At 33.3% G+C, this 15,950-nt stretch overlaps 2 protein-coding genes across 4 annotated transcripts; one reads left to right on the top strand and one right to left on the bottom strand.

The window, feature by feature from the left end:
• Positions 1-246: 246 nt before the first annotated feature.
• LOC110731835 (probable sugar phosphate/phosphate translocator At1g06470) lies at positions 247-11,529 on the bottom strand. Of its 3 annotated transcripts, none has more exons than XM_021911720.1 (12): positions 10,909-11,529; positions 9,429-9,598; positions 8,125-8,210; positions 7,940-7,989; positions 6,807-6,874; positions 6,396-6,496; positions 6,159-6,171; positions 5,638-5,822; positions 5,472-5,558; positions 3,719-3,813; positions 2,909-3,048; positions 247-2,618 (listed from the first exon to the last, which is right to left on the bottom strand). In XM_021911720.1, the coding sequence occupies exons 1-11, from the start codon at positions 11,304-11,306 to the stop codon at positions 2,928-2,930; spliced, it is 1,374 nt and encodes a 457-aa protein (XP_021767412.1). In that variant the 5' UTR covers positions 11,307-11,529; the 3' UTR covers positions 247-2,618; positions 2,909-2,927. The 3 variants fall into 3 exon arrangements, with proteins under 3 accessions (XP_021767412.1, XP_021767411.1, XP_021767413.1); XM_021911719.1 differs by having other exon boundaries at positions 247-701; positions 10,909-11,528; XM_021911721.1 differs by lacking the exon at positions 247-2,618 and adding an exon at positions 2,625-2,718.
• An 869-nt stretch (positions 11,530-12,398) lies between these two features.
• Positions 12,399-15,855, top strand: LOC110731832. The gene is made up of 6 exons (XM_021911716.1): positions 12,399-12,644; positions 14,347-14,469; positions 14,609-14,882; positions 15,000-15,114; positions 15,216-15,380; positions 15,487-15,855. Exons 1-6 carry the CDS (start codon positions 12,537-12,539, stop codon positions 15,521-15,523), a joined length of 822 nt encoding a protein of 273 aa, XP_021767408.1. The 5' UTR covers positions 12,399-12,536; the 3' UTR covers positions 15,524-15,855.
• Positions 15,856-15,950: the final 95 nt, after the last annotated feature.

Genomic DNA, 15,950 nt, shown 5'->3' with positions numbered 1-15,950 from the left:
AATATGGCTCCATAATTTTTTACTCTCCCCCTCAACTCTCTCCCCATTCATTATAATAAAATGATGAGGTATCTTTTATCTATTGGGTGTTTATGTGGGGATTCAGCTCCCAAAAAAAGGTTCAATGTCCCTTTGATTTACATTTTCTTTTGTCTTATTTTCAAATTTTAACATGTTTTTTCCTTTGTACACATTGCTTATTTAAAATTAATTATTTGTGTACATATGGAATAGTATAGTATATGCTTGATGATAATCCGCAGTGATGTGTTGAAAAAATGATTTACAATTAATCCAAAATTGAGTACTACAATGTTTTGCAATGAACAAAATTGGCAACCACACACATGTACAGAAGTTTGCTAAAGCTAATAACACCTTCAGCCTAATTGGAGAAAGCAGTAAAATTTAATGTCTTCTGTAATACATGTACAATCTAGTATAACGGTACAAAAATGATACAGCAAGCAGTGTACGTGTATAATACGAGCAGAAGCAGCCGCTTTTAGCTGGGAAGGTTCATGTATGGTATGACCATGCACCTGAACTGTGTCTGCCATCAAAACCTGTAGCTTTGGCAGCAATCCAACAAGAAGTTTGAAGACAAGTTACGTTGTATACATACAGGTTGCCTGGAGAAGAGGTTTGATGCACTTTTTACAAGTTAATTTTAAGCTGAATGTGTCCCCATTGAGGGAGTCCTGTAAAATAAGGCAAGCTTTAGTAGATTTACGAAAAAAAAAAAAAAGGCAATGCAAACCAGAACTTCTAAACAAACTTTCATCAATTTCCACCTACTTTTGATTCTATCAATGTTGTAGAAAAAAATGAATATTGAGGTAAAACAAAGTTTGATAGCTCTACTTCAATTTGTTGTAGTTCCATTTGTGTAAAGAATATTGTTTCCCTGACTCACTTTCAAGTAAAAAAGAAACTGAGTTCTACACATTCAATGATGTGAAGGTGCACTAAGCATTGAGTCAAAAACCTACAGATCCAGACCATCAAGCAAACATACATGTAATGGGCAAAAAAGCAAGGATTTTGACCAGGAGGTGCCAAAATAAGCAAACTTTTTGTTGAAAAAAGTCTTGGAGAGACTGATAGCCGAGACTAACATAGGTGCACATCAATGTGGTCTTGGCCTAATGGCAAAGACGACTGGCCAGTGCAAGTCACAGGTTCGAATTCCTTCTACCCTTTGTTATTTGTAATGTCCTTGCAGCTCAATCGGACCAAAATAAATAAACAAATAATAGGTGAAATGGAAAGAAAGGAAAATTTTCAACTCAATTAAAAGCTGTTCATGCAGTTCCTCAAGGATGGATGCAAAATTTTAACTGGAAGTCTGGAAGAAGTATTTTTAATGCATGTGCAAGGAAGCAACTCCTTCAAAAAAATAAATTTTCTCGCATTCGGCTACAGATGCTGAGACTTTTTGCATTTATCCATTGGGATTTACCAACAGAATATGTTCTATATTGTTGAACAGTTAAATTGGGGGGTCACATGATGAGCAGAAATATAAGGTATATATGGCATGGGCACAAATTGTGTAAGTTCTGCAATATGGTGTAGAAAGAAACATCAATAGTTCAGAAGGTACACCTATTAATTAAGGGATGGATCTTCTGACAGGACACGGATTAAACTAATATTAACCCAATAAGAAACTTGCTCCCTCGCTCTGTCCCTTTTTATTTTCTGTTTCAACTTTCCCTACCAAACTTCTATCCTGATATTGATCACTCAATGAATTACAGAGTAGTAAAAAGGAAAAAGGATTTTGTAAAAGTATGTTCCAACATGAAGCAAACAATATAATTGTCACATTACCAATCACAATATCTTGCATTAGCAATCACTAAGGTGAGTCCCAAGAAAGGGAATGAAGAAGCATGATTATATGGAATTTAGTGTCACAGTGGGTGACATGAACATGAAAATTGGGTTCTCAGATAATTCTCAATTAACCTCACCTGGCAAGGACATACCCTTTTCTTCTGATGTTTGATAGGCCTTTAACTCATATGATAAGAGGAATGGGGATATAAAACTAAGTACAGACCCTACATACCTTAACAACTATGCCTCTGAATAAAGGTTTCTTCATTTATGATGCCAAGGTATCAGTTTATAGAAGGTTGTCAATTATGGGTGGTTCAGGTAATTGAACTTCACAATCACAGGAGTTAAAATGTTAGTTGATCCTCCCTAATATACAAAAATATAAATTAAATAAATTAGTTGGGGAAAAAAAAGTTTAATAGCTCCACTCACACATGATTACAAGAACAAATTCCAACTGTCCAAATGTCAAGCCTCTTTCTGTGAGCTCACAGAACTGGTCATGAGATTTGTCATGCAAGCTAATATAATACGTATTAGGAAATTTATGAATCAAGGTACAATCAGTTTTCAAAAAGAAAAGGAGATGTGCAATAAATCAAGTCGCCAAACAACAAATAGGCAAACAGATCGATGGAGCATGATAGCAGATAGCTAGTATATGAGTCCCTTTCCCTCTCTTTTAATATCCCTACAGCAACTTATTATGAGATAAAAGAGACAACTTCCCTGAATGAGATTCCACCACCACAAGCAATGCTACATTAAAGCTGCACATAAATTGCCACCTCATTGATCGATAAGGATGCCCATTTCAGAAATCTACTTTTACTAATGAAATTCACACTTATCCAGCTATCCCAAGTGTAACTGGAGTAAGATTATTTTCACAATCAGAATTTCTACACAAAGCAATGATTGAATAAAATAAGGGGTAAAATCAAGGGAAAAGGTTGGCAATACTGTAACTTCCAACAAAATAACTCAGTCAAGTTCTCTTGTGGGAGTGGGGGTCATTCAAGAATGAACTATAAAGTTCTGCATTGATGCAAATTCATACCTCGTAGAATCAAAATGTCTCAAATGCCATCATGTTGATCATCGGCCTCTTCAAGAATGACATACTTTGCAGAAATATTAGTCACTCCTAACTGTTCCCCAGCATTTTCATGGACTTCACCTTTCTGATGCTTCTGATATCTAACAAAAAAAAGAAGAAAAAGTAAGAGCAGAAGCTAAGCATGAAAAAGTGAGAAGTTCTATCTTATTGTTATATCTCTGTTGAAATTCTTTCCACTAGTTTTTTTTTGTTTTTTGTTTTTCTTTTACAACATTTTTTGTTTTTTCAATTAGAGTTATCAGCAACATATTACTGTGTATAGTTTTACTGGATATTTTCACCACTAGTTTGAGACATGAAGCATAGACATTAGATGTACAGTATGGTAATAGTATATAATGGTGGTATGTAGTTATAATGGACTGGTTTTCTAGCTTAATATTTCAGATTTGACAATGCAAGAAAATAAAGATTAAAGCTTGAATATTGATTGAAACTGGCAAGGGGGTTACAAAGATAGGTTAATAGCATCTAGGATGATTCTAGACTATTGACTAAGTTTTTGTCTCGTGAGCACAGGTGGCATCTTTGGTTCATAGCCTATTTTCCCTTATTATGTACTCCACAAGACTTCAACCATAAAATTAGATTCAAAAGCCAACATGAAGTTCTCAATGTTAGTAATTTGGTGGATAAAGATCAGAAAAATTTGTTTCAAGTGATAAAAGCACATTGAAAATCATTTTAATGACGTAAACTAAAATCGTAAGCTACATCACAACAAAGAAGGTCATATTGGCTTGTACTTACTTGTACCAATTAAATAAACCGACACCAATCATGATTATCAGAAGACCGATCCCTTTCAACCAAGTAAAGTCATCATGGAAGTAAAAGACAGCAACCTGAATGCAGTAAATAGGAGATCAGTAACAGCCACCAAGTCTCTGAGAATAAATTTTCAGGTTGATTAACTTTCAGGAAAATAAAAAGGATAATCACAGATAAAATTTAACATGCTAAAACAAAAAAGGTCCTTCACATCATCAATTAACAGCCCAAACAGACGCGGAAAGCACAGAACATCATCTGATGTTAGGACAAAATCTTAGCAGAGTGAGCTCTCACCTGGTCTTCATCTATATTTCATGATCAAGCAGTGACAATCTCAAATCACTCACGACAATTATACACATATCTTGCAGGTAGATCAAATAGATTGACGCTGTTTTCTTATCATACTTTAAAAATTATTTTTTAAAAAAAACGCATTCCTGAGATTATTTATTCCTTTTCTTTTCTTTTAAGCCAAAGAAAAGTGCGTTCTTTCCTCTTCAGATAATTTTTACTAGGTACCCTGCCACTGGGAATCTTTTGAAGTTGACTTTCTTGGTTTACCCTTTAATTAGCATAATCTGGAAAGGACTCCAGAGTCCAGACAACAGAAGGATTTAAAAATTTTAGGCCAACAAGATGTGTCACTAGTAAGCACTAATAAGATAATAACAAACATTTCAGTTCAAAACGAATGGCACAGAGCTTATATTTCCTGTTATCATAAAAGCCAACTTAATATATAATTTAATACAATTCAAACTGGAAAGGACTCCAGAAAATAGAAGGATTTAAAAATTTTGGGCCAACAAGGCGTGTCACACTATCAAGCAAATTCTTGTTTGTTCCTTTAGAAGGAGGCTAACTTCCTCTTTAGTTGAATGTTCAGAATTAGTGGAAGAATGATTTAGTGGACAAACATTTTCAGATTCAGCATATTATAAATTTCTATACAATTTTTTTGGTTTTTTCCACAACACCAGGAACATACACTTCTATGAGTACCTCAGTACATAGGAGACAAGACTGAGATTATTTCAGCCACGTCTAATATAGCAGTACAATTAACATTTCAACTTCATCTTCACAAGTCCATGAAATGAAACTAAATCAAATTAGGCAACAAAACATATTTTTAGTCAAACCTAGGAGCCAAGATAGATTATATTCCTTTTATCAACTATCCTAAATTACTTGTCAAGTTGTCATATCTAAAAATCATGACCGAAAACAAAACTAGGAATTTTTGGAACACAGCATGCATACTACAAAAGCCATAACATCAATTGCCTGAAAGTTTAACAACATCTTAAGTAAATATTTACGCTGTTTTGGCAAGCAAAACAGAGTAAATATTTATATATTTTTTGGCAAGCAAATTAAGATATTAGACTAGGTAAACAAAAAAATTAATTGAAATAATTTTACCACTGCTTAAAACTATAATATTTATAGCTTAATCTGTTTGTTTACCTTTTATAATCACTTCCTCAAATAGCGTGCCAAAAAAGAGTGTTGCAAGTATAAAATAATAAGAGGAAATATTAAGCTTCTACAATTGCACGTAGGAAATGCTATCTATAACAAGTATATGGAAAACTGAAAGCAGACAACCAATAGAATTACAAAAACCCAGTGAACACAGAAACAGCACACAGAATAACATATATAATTAGGACACAATTACATTTTCACAACTAATTGGAAAATTTTCTGGAAGAGTTCATACAATTATGGTAACAGCCTCCTTAACAATACCCGCTACCGTGACAGTCATGGCACTTGTTACTGAGATCAGAACATACTCTGTCAGTACCTGGAAAAAAAAAGACATCAGAAGGAACCAAAATCTGATTTGCTTTTGTGACCTACAGAAAATTAAAAGTAAAAGTTACCATAAAGAAAGCCAGGGTACCGCCAAAAAGCATGAGCAAACAACTTCTTGTGATATGCCAGGAGCTGTTAAAATATTCGTTCTGTGGGAACTCATGCCAAGGGTCCAACAAAAGTGACATTAAACCAGTTGCCAGTGCCATTATAGGGGTGACATAGCTCATGAAGGTAAGTGGATTCTTTAAACCTGAGGGAGAAAACTTTCAAATTTTAGTAGTTTGGCCATAAGGCTTTTAAGCAAGTAGATGAAGTTTAGAAAGTCACTCCAAGATGGCAAAATGGCATTAAGGCATACAAAATAGGCTTAGCTCCACTATTCCCCCAACCACCCCCCCCCCCCAAAAAAAAGAACCTAGTGTCTTGCAGCAGTCTAGTTAAAGAGAGTACATAATTAGTTAATTAATTAATTAGTTACTATTTCCAAGATGAATTATAATAGCATTTTGGTAAGAGACTATGGCCACAACATTGTCATAAATTGCTTATGTTCATAAAGGTTTAGCAAACAAAACACGGTACTCACCATAGGATTCTTTCTTCAGTGCAGTTTTTTGTTAACAGCAAATACAACCACAATGCAAATCAACCGGCCATGGCAAGAGTGAAAAAGAAAGTTAGGATTAAAACATCAAAACCAAAATCAAATTGTCAAGCTACAGCAGCAAGCAGCCATAAGAAATCATCTATAGTGACCATTGAGCTTTCTAATCTCAACAACTAAGCATCATATTGGAGAAATCACGCATGGAAGTGGCAATACCTGGAGCAGAATCTGTGTCATACACCAGCGAAATCCAGACATAACAGCAGCAAGCATAACAAAGATAAATCCCCAAAACTCAAATTCTGTTTCCTTTGCAACTGCAAGTCAAAAAGAATATGAATATGTCAAAAGTAATTCCATTAGTCACTGTGTCAGCAATAACATCAAGCACTGCTAACTGCTGTTTTGCAGCTACTGTTAACCCAATAAACAGGCACAGCCGCAGACAAATACAAATTGTCATAGCCTCTTTGCATTGCAGAAATAAGGTTACAAAATTCAATACATTAGACCCAACCTAGGATCCCTAGATTTTTTTCAGGTCTTCTACTTTTATAAGACCATGTTTACATCCATGACCATGCAAAGATAGAGAGGAAAAAAAAAAAAAAAAAAAATTGCACATACCCGTCAATAGAATTCCAAATGAGATGACTAGAATGATTCCAAAAAGTTTAACACTTGGAGACTCCAACCTAAATCAACCAAGATACAATAAAAAATTTATATCAAGAACAAAGAATGTCAAATTCAATTGGCAAAAATAAGCATATGAATGTCATCCTTGATTCTTAGTTATAGTAAGAATGAAGATTAATATCGATATAACTGAGTACTAACAAAAGTACATCCCCTATCTACCAAAAGAGGCAGCTATCTAAATTTGCTAAAATACCCAAAAAAAAAAACGTAAAATATATATGGATTTTGTCCTATCATAGCATTACTGAAACTAACTTTATAGTAATAAATATCAATATCACCTCAAAATCTGTGTAGCACAGTAAAATCTTGCCTTAGAGGATTTTAAAAAAGGCTCTATGCATTGGCAAAAAGGGTAAAAAAGATGTTTTTCATAGGAAAACAAGAACAAGTTAGAAATTACAGAAAGTTCTTGCTGAAGCTTACTGAGTTACTGGTAGAAAACCATGAAGCTGTTAACCCTATAGTAGATAGATTGGAATTGAATGTTGACCATCCAATGTTAGATAATTTTACTAATCCTAAAATCTTGTGTATTCACAGCTCACTCTTCTTTTCTTCCTGGATACAAAAGCGCACTTTAAGATTTTCACCCCATGCTACTATTAATACATACAAATGACACATCAACAAAAACCAAGCCAAATTGGCAGAAAATTCTAGTACAATTATGTTGTAAAGGTAGCAAGAAAAAAAAATCATATTTTCAAAACTAAAAATAAAATTTGAATATCTCAATTTGGAAAAGCAAAAGGTAATACATAGAGATGAAAGTTAAACTTGTCTATCAGCCTCTACAGTGTTATCTATACTCTATAGCTTTATGCGAATAGTGCAACTACAAAACTAGAAAAGAATAAAAAGCAAACTTTTTTAATTCACCATCTTATAATTTTCAAAAAAAAAAAAAAAAAAAAAAAAAAAAAAAAAAAAAAAAGGTTAAGAAAAAAAGGGAACAAAACCTACGCAGAACATGAGAAAATGCAAAGACATAATCAGGAAAAAAAAAGTAAGACGATTTGGAGGGGGAAAGGAAGATATGAAAAGGTATTGCCTACCTGAAAGCAAAAGCAAAGACAAGAAGAAATATCGGAGAAGCGGATTTACACTGCAAATTACAGGGAAAATTCGAACAATTACAATTTTACAAAGAGGATAAGGTCACCAGATTTAAACAAGAAGCTAGAAAATGGAAGCATAAACCATACTGCATAAACATAAAATTCAAGTATAAGAGACAAACCATGGTGGCAAATGTAACAGAGATGAAAACAAGTGATGCATTGCTCAGATTGATATCCAATGCCGTTGCAAGAGCTGTAGGGAAAACTGTAAAGGCAGAGGCCATCTGTATTGTTAGGCATCAGATAAGTCAATGCTATATTGCTAACAGTCTAACAGTAACAGAAACTTTTACTACAATAAATTTAAATAGACATTAAGTCATCCATCCATCTGCTAGTTATTGAAAGAGATTATAGCACACAACATGCCCTTACAGTTCCAATAAAATAATATGTGTAGGTTATCCTCTTTTTTTTTTTTTTTGTTTGGAGGGGGGGGGGGGGTTGAGACAAGTTTGGCCAAATAGGTTCAACCCATCTTTAGTCTCTTTCATTCACCATGACCCACATTTTTCACATGCTAGTCGAATAAAGGAGCAACAATACATGTAAATGAAGATCAATTTTGAAACCTTGGAAATCCCTACAGAAAGTGAAATCTTATGGAAGGTAATATTCACAAAGCCCCAATAAATAAATTGAAAAATAAAATAAATTAAAATAGATAATCTTAGATCAAAGTCCTTGAAACCTAAAAATCACAATTAATCCATGTAATTGTCGCACTAGGGTCCAATACCGACACCGATACATGTGAGATACACCTAAACATGTGTGGAATACCATGTCTGGTTTTGATTTATTGATATTTTGGGACACTAGGAAACAAATGCCACAAGGGTACAAGGAAAATAAAAACAAGACGAATCTTACAAGATCCCACATAGTTATTGTTTTGAAAATACATGTTTTGTTATAGTAAAAGAATTCATTTCCAACGTAATATCTCAAGATTCCAATTGAGATAAATTTTATTTATTTATTTTTCTAAAAAAATAAGAGTAGAGGGATCTTTTGAATGAATGGTCACATTCCTTTTTTATGATATAAGTTATGATTTATGTGCCCCACTTTTAGGTTGGCATTTTATCATGTCAATTTTGCAATTGTACCATGTCCATAATCGTCTTGTGTAACCTAGCTTAAAACTACAAGGTAACAATTGATAACTTAAGCAAAGCCAAAGCCAAAGGAGCTTTTATCTGAGAGCTTCAAAGGACTAGGTTTTAAGAATAGGCATAATAAAAATTATTGTCTTCAAACACTTCAACATCTTAAGGGATATCATGATTAACATCTTACTAGTTTTTATAAGATGTCCAACATGTAATGTCATAAGAGAACATAACTGAATCGAATTGGAAACCAAAAAAAAAAAAAAAAACTGTGTAGAATATAAGTCAAAGTAATTGAACTGGCATACCTTTAGAAAAATAATCCCTCCATGTCATGCGTACACCTTTATGAAATCTTTCATACCAAATGTAAGTTATAGCTCTAGATAAGACAGCTTGCATAGCAAAATGAAATGTGTTCATCAACAAGGGAGCTGGGAACTTCCCCATGTGATCCCCTAATAGAGATTTATTATACCTAGTCACAACAAATTTACAAGTATTAGGATGTCAATTGCTTTGACAAGCAACAAAAGATGATTTCAATATATTTAGAACAAGAAAAAGAGAGGGGAAAAAAAGTTCCCTAACTACAAATAATGCTATCTGACAACTACACTAATATACCAGAAGTGAATTCCCTATTTACCTTGGATTTTAAGGTTGAATCTTTATTTTACACAATAGTGCAAAACCCTTCATAAAAAGAAGCTTAGAACATCCAATTTTGCTACTGTCTACTCAGCACAACTTGTATACATATTTCTTCTTAGGACAAACAACAAGGCTATTTTACAAGACGGTTCATGTATACCTATCTATAAGCGTAATATCAGCATACTCCCAAACCAATCATATTAAATCATATGTTTTCTCTTTAAGTTGTTAAAATTTAATTTCTACTATAAACTAAACACCGTTAAATTATGACTGATTTGGTAGAATGCTAATTTAGCGCTTTTGCTAATTTAGTGCTTTTATATTAATAATTAATGACCAACTTTAATTTATGGATTTGAACTAAAAGTGTATATGAAGTACAAAATCACTAGCATAACCTTTTTTTTTCCCCTTCAATTCTTCAAATGAAAAGCCTTCCAAATATATGATGGAATGTGGAACCATCTTAAGTTCTCAATTTTGACACATGTTTATAGTTTGTGCTAGTCCTAAGATGGTTGCTTAAATCATCATAAGTCGCAACATTATCTTTGTGCCAAATATCATGACAATGTTTAAATCACCGTATACAACATCATTGTTCTCTTCAATCTCCAATTTTTAAAGTTGACCCATTTGTTCTGACTGCAATATTATATATCCATCCAATACCTTCACAGTACCATAGAATTATGCAACTATCCAATACCAACTTGCATAGATGCAACTTATAACGCTAAGTTATCAACAAAAAAGCACTTATTATTAATTATACCAAATTCAAATTCCTTTTAGAAACTAATTCAAACTCTTAGTAGGAAAAAACACCCAAAATAATAGAATTTCAGATAAAATTTGGCATTGCATATATAATCAGTTGTCAACATAAATAAGATTGTCAAATCGGCTTGCCGACAATTTACACAATACACATTGAGTTTATACCAAATCCTTACCACCCCAAGTACTCGATTTCATTACTTTACGGTCCGATACAGATGAATCAAGTAATAAAACAGGTCCTAATTCAGAATCAAACTAAACCAAAGCTCACAATTCCAAAACAAAACCACATTTCTTAAAAATAGAAAAGCAAAAGTCGAAATTAGAGCAAGAAGATTTACTTACAGTGTCAAAAACAAGCTAAAAGTGTACCAAACACAGATAAAGAACAAAGTCTTGAGCACATTAGCAGGTGAGACTTCAGTCTTGGAATCCAAATCCTCAATACTCCGATTCCCAATCCCATTCCCTTCATCTTCAACATCAAAAGGAACATAACTCTCATTCCCATTCCCATGCCTATCATCTCTCTCCAAATCACCAGGTTTCTCCATTATTCCAATTCCTGGCTGATCAAATGGCAGCTCAAATTCGTTATCGATATCAGTGTCGCTATCGCCTTCGCCTCGTTGCAGATGATGAGTTTGTTTGATATCGCACCAGCCAGAAAACGAAGGCTCGCGACTGAGAGAAGGGAAGGTTAACAGCTCATTGTGCTCTAATGGCGACTCAATGGGTATCATCTCCTTCCATTAGAGCTCCGATTACAGAGGCATGATCCCGAATTCGACGAATTTGCAGATCGATGACTCGATGAGAGAGAGAGAGAGAGAGAGAGGGAGAAAAGGGGGGTGGGCGGGAGGAGATCGGATCTACGAGAAGGATGGTGGGGATTTTGATTTGAGGAAATGTCAATACTCGATTGTCAAAATGGGTTCAAACGTTGCGTCGTTTGGTGTGGGTTTGTTGGGAGGTAGAGGTGATCAGTTACGATTTACGGCTCGACCCACTATCTCAACCCCATCCAGCTCAGGAAAAGGACGGGTTTGGATATGTAAAAATAGTTACTAGGGTGGCTCATACCAGCTATACCCGTGCAGCTTTTTTGGTATAGATTTATATCACGCCACACCTTAAATTGTTGCCAATATAAATAAGGGAAAATTGTAAATAAATATTTTAAAGTATAAATCTTGGCACATTATATTCTTAAGAGTTCAAAATGAAAATGGAGAAATTGTCTCAACACTATTTGATTAATGGCCTTTTTTGTTTACCTTATTTTTACTTTCTTTTAAGTGTAACAAGTTCATTTATTATGTTCAAATAATTTCATTTTAGGAAAAATAAGCTTTGAAATGGTTATCCAAATACAAATTATAACTAAAATTAGTTTTCATAAGGCCTAATAATAATAAGTTATGATAATTTGAGATAAGATAACATAAGTTCAGATAAGTGAATATCAAGTTAATAGAACACGCCCTTAATTTGAACACTAAGGCAAGTAATGTTAATTAGGTCTAATAAGTTCCAATTAGGTTCAATAAAGTTCAATCAGGTATAATAAGTTTCAATAAAAATTTTAAATTTTAGATAAGTTTAGTTAAGTTCAACAAATCTAATACGGAGTAAGATAAACAGAACACACCCTAAGTTCAATCAGATCTAATAAGTTTTCAATAAGCTCGTTTAAGTTCAAGCCTAATAAAATAAAGAGAGCATTAAATATGCACCGAATTTATTTTTAAATTTTATTTAATTAAGGTATACGTAGTAACATGAGTGACCATAAAAAATAAAAATTAGAGGGAAAAAAATGAAAAGGAAATGAGATAAATATTAGCCGCCAAGCCTCACCGAAAGAAAGAAAAAATCTTGTGATCTTTTCTTCTATTTTATCATCTCTCACCAATCATCAAATCCACTGTTCATAAACCTTCAAACCCAACTAAAAAAAATATAAATAAAAAATGGAGAGTGAAGTGATAAGGCGTAGGATCAACACCATTTCTGCTCACTTTGCTGCTGGAATTGTCACTGAGGATGTCACTGCTCCTAATGCCCACTTAATTCCTTTGGTAATTATTTTTTTTTTTCCCTTTTTTTTATTAATTTGGTGTATTATCCCATGATTTATTGGTGTTTCATTGTTTTGTTATATGTATTCATTTTTAATTGCAATCGTTTGATTCTTTACTATATTTTAATTATCAAAAATATTAAAATTATTAACCGGTGACCTTTTAAAATAACGGATCTAATAATATATTCATAATTGCTAGAGATGTTCACCAAAAAGTAAAACTATAAATTGCTAGAGATAGTAAGAGTGAAGTTAGTGAAATTGCTAAAGTCAAACTATTGTGATTTATAAAGTTAATGATAGTACTATCTTTACTCATGCGTCATGCCTCCATAAGTTATTGAATTTTTTATTTGGTTGATTTGTCCTCCATCCATCCCTTTTTAATAGAGTTTATCAAATACTGGGAACATGTTTTTTTTACCTTTAACATTGGAGGTTTCACGCTTGTCTATATATTATGAGGGGAAAAAATTCTCAAAGGGACGTCATAAAAAGAAATATAATGCAAGTAAAGAGCAAAAAGACTTGCGTGGATTATTGTGGACCCGAGGTCTATATACACGCAACTGACTTTATATTGAACATAGTGACCATTATTTTTAACATAGTATCCTTATTTTTAACCTAGTAACCTTTATTAAAACTACTACAACGTTTAATAATATTGTGAACTTGAAATACGACGCTATTACCCTAATTTTAACATAGTGGCCTTTATTATTCATATTGATCAATATATACAATATTTCATTACAAAAATAACCACTTAGGCCTATATATTACCAAAATGATTTTTATTTCAATATAGTGACTTTTTTTTAATTATAGTGACTTTTTTTTATTAATAAAACAACCATACTTTCTTTAATGTTAGTGGTCCACAATAAATTAGTGTGAACCAGGTCCATTTAAGAATTTGTAAGTAAAGAGGGACTGGTGGAGTAACTTTTTGGATAAAGATCAATGAATTAGGAATGTGTTTTAATAATCTAATATTAAATGCTGTTTTATAATTCATATTATACTATCAATGTGATCATATATTGACATATTGTGTTCATTAGTTGGATTCCTTAATTCCCTTATCTATTTTACCAGTAAAAATTCTGAAGTGGTATACCATATTGATTTTTGAGGTAGAATTTTTGTTCAAATATTGACTATTTTGTGTATTATATTTTTTGTCTTAGCAAATACTATAAAATGAATACATTGGGAAAATAGTTCTTATGCATATTAAGTCTAGTGAAGCAGTGATGATATTTTTTACATTATAGGAGTATTTGACTACACAATTTGATAAATTTATGTTCAATGTTCGCTAACTTTGACAAAAAATTTTGAAACCAAGGTAGTTCGTCACTTTAGAGTTTAGACTTCATATTAGGCAAACAATAACCCCCAAGATTAAAGAATCCAATAAGACCTTAAATAATCCTATATAGAACTGCCTGTAATAATTTACCAAACTGTGGATGGAAGAGACCGTAAATTCGTTGTCATTTTTGGCTGTAAAATTAATTGACAGTGCAGTACATTAGCTGAGTAGCTGCTGATATAAAAACCCATTGATTAATTTTCAACAATTCACTTTGTGATGTAATTTTTTGAATGATTTCTCTATTTTCTTTCCATTTTGCTTTCATTTTTTATGCATAGTTATAATAAGAATGTGAATGTATCCAATGTTTCAGAACTGCAGCAGCAATATAAGCACTTCATTTAGAAGGCTTGATAACAGAATGCTATTTGGACGGCAAGCATCTGCCTCTCAAGGGTATTTTATGAGGCAGGCTATGCTGAATTCTACTGAACAGGTACTAAACATAATGTACATACCTTCCGATCCCAAGTTTGATTAATTTTGGCATTGGACATTATATCCTTTCTTTCTTACACTGAAACGGTATTGTTGAATTCAATCTATTTTCTCGAATGACTTCTTTTACATTCCAGGGAAATCAGGTTTCCAAATGCAAAGATTGTTCTGCAAAGCGTGAAAATGAGAAAAAGACTACTGTCCTTGAGTCACCATTATTTTCTCGTCCTGCCTCTAAAGATCCTCTTTATTCTAGACCTGTTCAAGAAGAATTGAACTCTTCTGACATTGGGGTGACTGAATCCTGTAAACAAGATGAAGTGTTACCTGCATCAGAATGCCACACATCTGTCGTTCCACAAGAGAAGCAAAGCAGTTGCACGAGACAGATGTTTTCTTCTCAAATCAATGGTATGTAGTTTGCAAATTTCACTGCTGTAGTATTAGTCTTGAGTATATAAATCATTATTTACTCCCTGAGCAATCATACTATTTGCTCTGATTTAAGTTACCTACGATTTGTTGTAGGAATGGGATGGTCGCCAAGGATAAATATTGTTGAATCCAAACGCAGTCATGTCGTCACAGTTGAGCTTCCTGGGGTTGAGATCAATGATATTAGAGTGGAAATGGACGACAAAAAGTATTGACATAACCTAAGCACTTGTAACTTGTCAAATCTTCTGTTAATGTCATTTTCAATCTATCAAACCATCCAACCTTTGTGTTATTGACATATTGCAGCTTAATTGTGAGAGGTAAGCGGTCAATGAAGTGGCTGAAAGCAGGAGGTTGTTCAAATGATTCTTTCACCACTTACCACAGGAGGGAAATCGCGCAAGGACCATACCAAATCATTTTGCCACTTCCACCTAGTGCAAACAAGAACTCTGTGTCTGCAGAGCTTGTGTAAGTATAAGACCAAATTTAGAGAACTAAAAAGAGCAGCATACTCTTGATACTACAATTTATCAGTATATTCACAAACATTCATCATAAATTCATTTTGATGCAGGGAGGGAATACTTCACATCACAATCCCAAAATTCTGAGACCGATGATTTGGAAACAAAGGGCTCACATATGAGCACAGAGGATTCTATATACCCCTAATATCGATGTATGTATATATCAAAGTCGTAACTAAGGTTGCTTGATCTAGCATTACGCCCCTTCTTTTCAAAGGCCTGGACTGCTATCATGTATTTGAGATGACCCTTGAGGGGTCAAGTCCATCCATCTTACCATCCAAAAAAGATATGTCTACTTGTACCCTTATAGATACCTGTATTTGTACGTATACATCAAAAGATGACGGACAATATTACGTATTACTATGTGCACCCTTGTGTTATATACGTATATCCCCCTGTTCGACTGTTCATAGTATTAATAATTTGCATTTTTACTAGCCTTTAAGCTTAACTAAGCTGTGATTTTTGAATTACAGCCAATTCTCACTATATCGTTAGACTGCCA

This window comes from Chenopodium quinoa, unplaced genomic scaffold, assembly GCF_001683475.1.
Source record: "Chenopodium quinoa cultivar QQ74 unplaced genomic scaffold, ASM168347v1, whole genome shotgun sequence".
Classification (NCBI taxonomy): domain Eukaryota; kingdom Viridiplantae; phylum Streptophyta; class Magnoliopsida; order Caryophyllales; family Amaranthaceae; genus Chenopodium; species Chenopodium quinoa.
This window is presented reverse-complemented; position numbering and strand designations above follow the sequence as displayed.

What these genes read in the sequence shown, in the direction of transcription:
- LOC110731835 (XM_021911720.1), bottom strand. Translation starts at nt 11,306, where the DNA reads ATGATACCCATTGAGTCGCCATTAGAGCACAATGAGCTGTTAACCTTC. An exon ending in TTTAGCTTGTTTTTGACACT is followed by an intron (nt 9,599 to 10,908) that starts GTAAGTAAATCT and finishes TGTTGTGACTAG; the next exon opens with GTATAATAAATCTCTATTAG. An exon ending in AGGAGGCTGTTACCATAATT is followed by an intron (nt 3,814 to 5,471) that starts GTATGAACTCTT and finishes TACTGCATTCAG; the next exon opens with GTTGCTGTCTTTTACTTCCA.
- LOC110731832 (XM_021911716.1), top strand. Translation starts at nt 12,537, where the DNA reads ATGGAGAGTGAAGTGATAAGGCGTAGGATCAACACCATTTCTGCTCAC. An exon ending in TGCTGAATTCTACTGAACAG is followed by an intron (nt 14,470 to 14,608) that starts GTACTAAACATA and finishes TTTACATTCCAG; the next exon opens with GGAAATCAGGTTTCCAAATG. An exon ending in GTTTTCTTCTCAAATCAATG is followed by an intron (nt 14,883 to 14,999) that starts GTATGTAGTTTG and finishes GATTTGTTGTAG; the next exon opens with GAATGGGATGGTCGCCAAGG.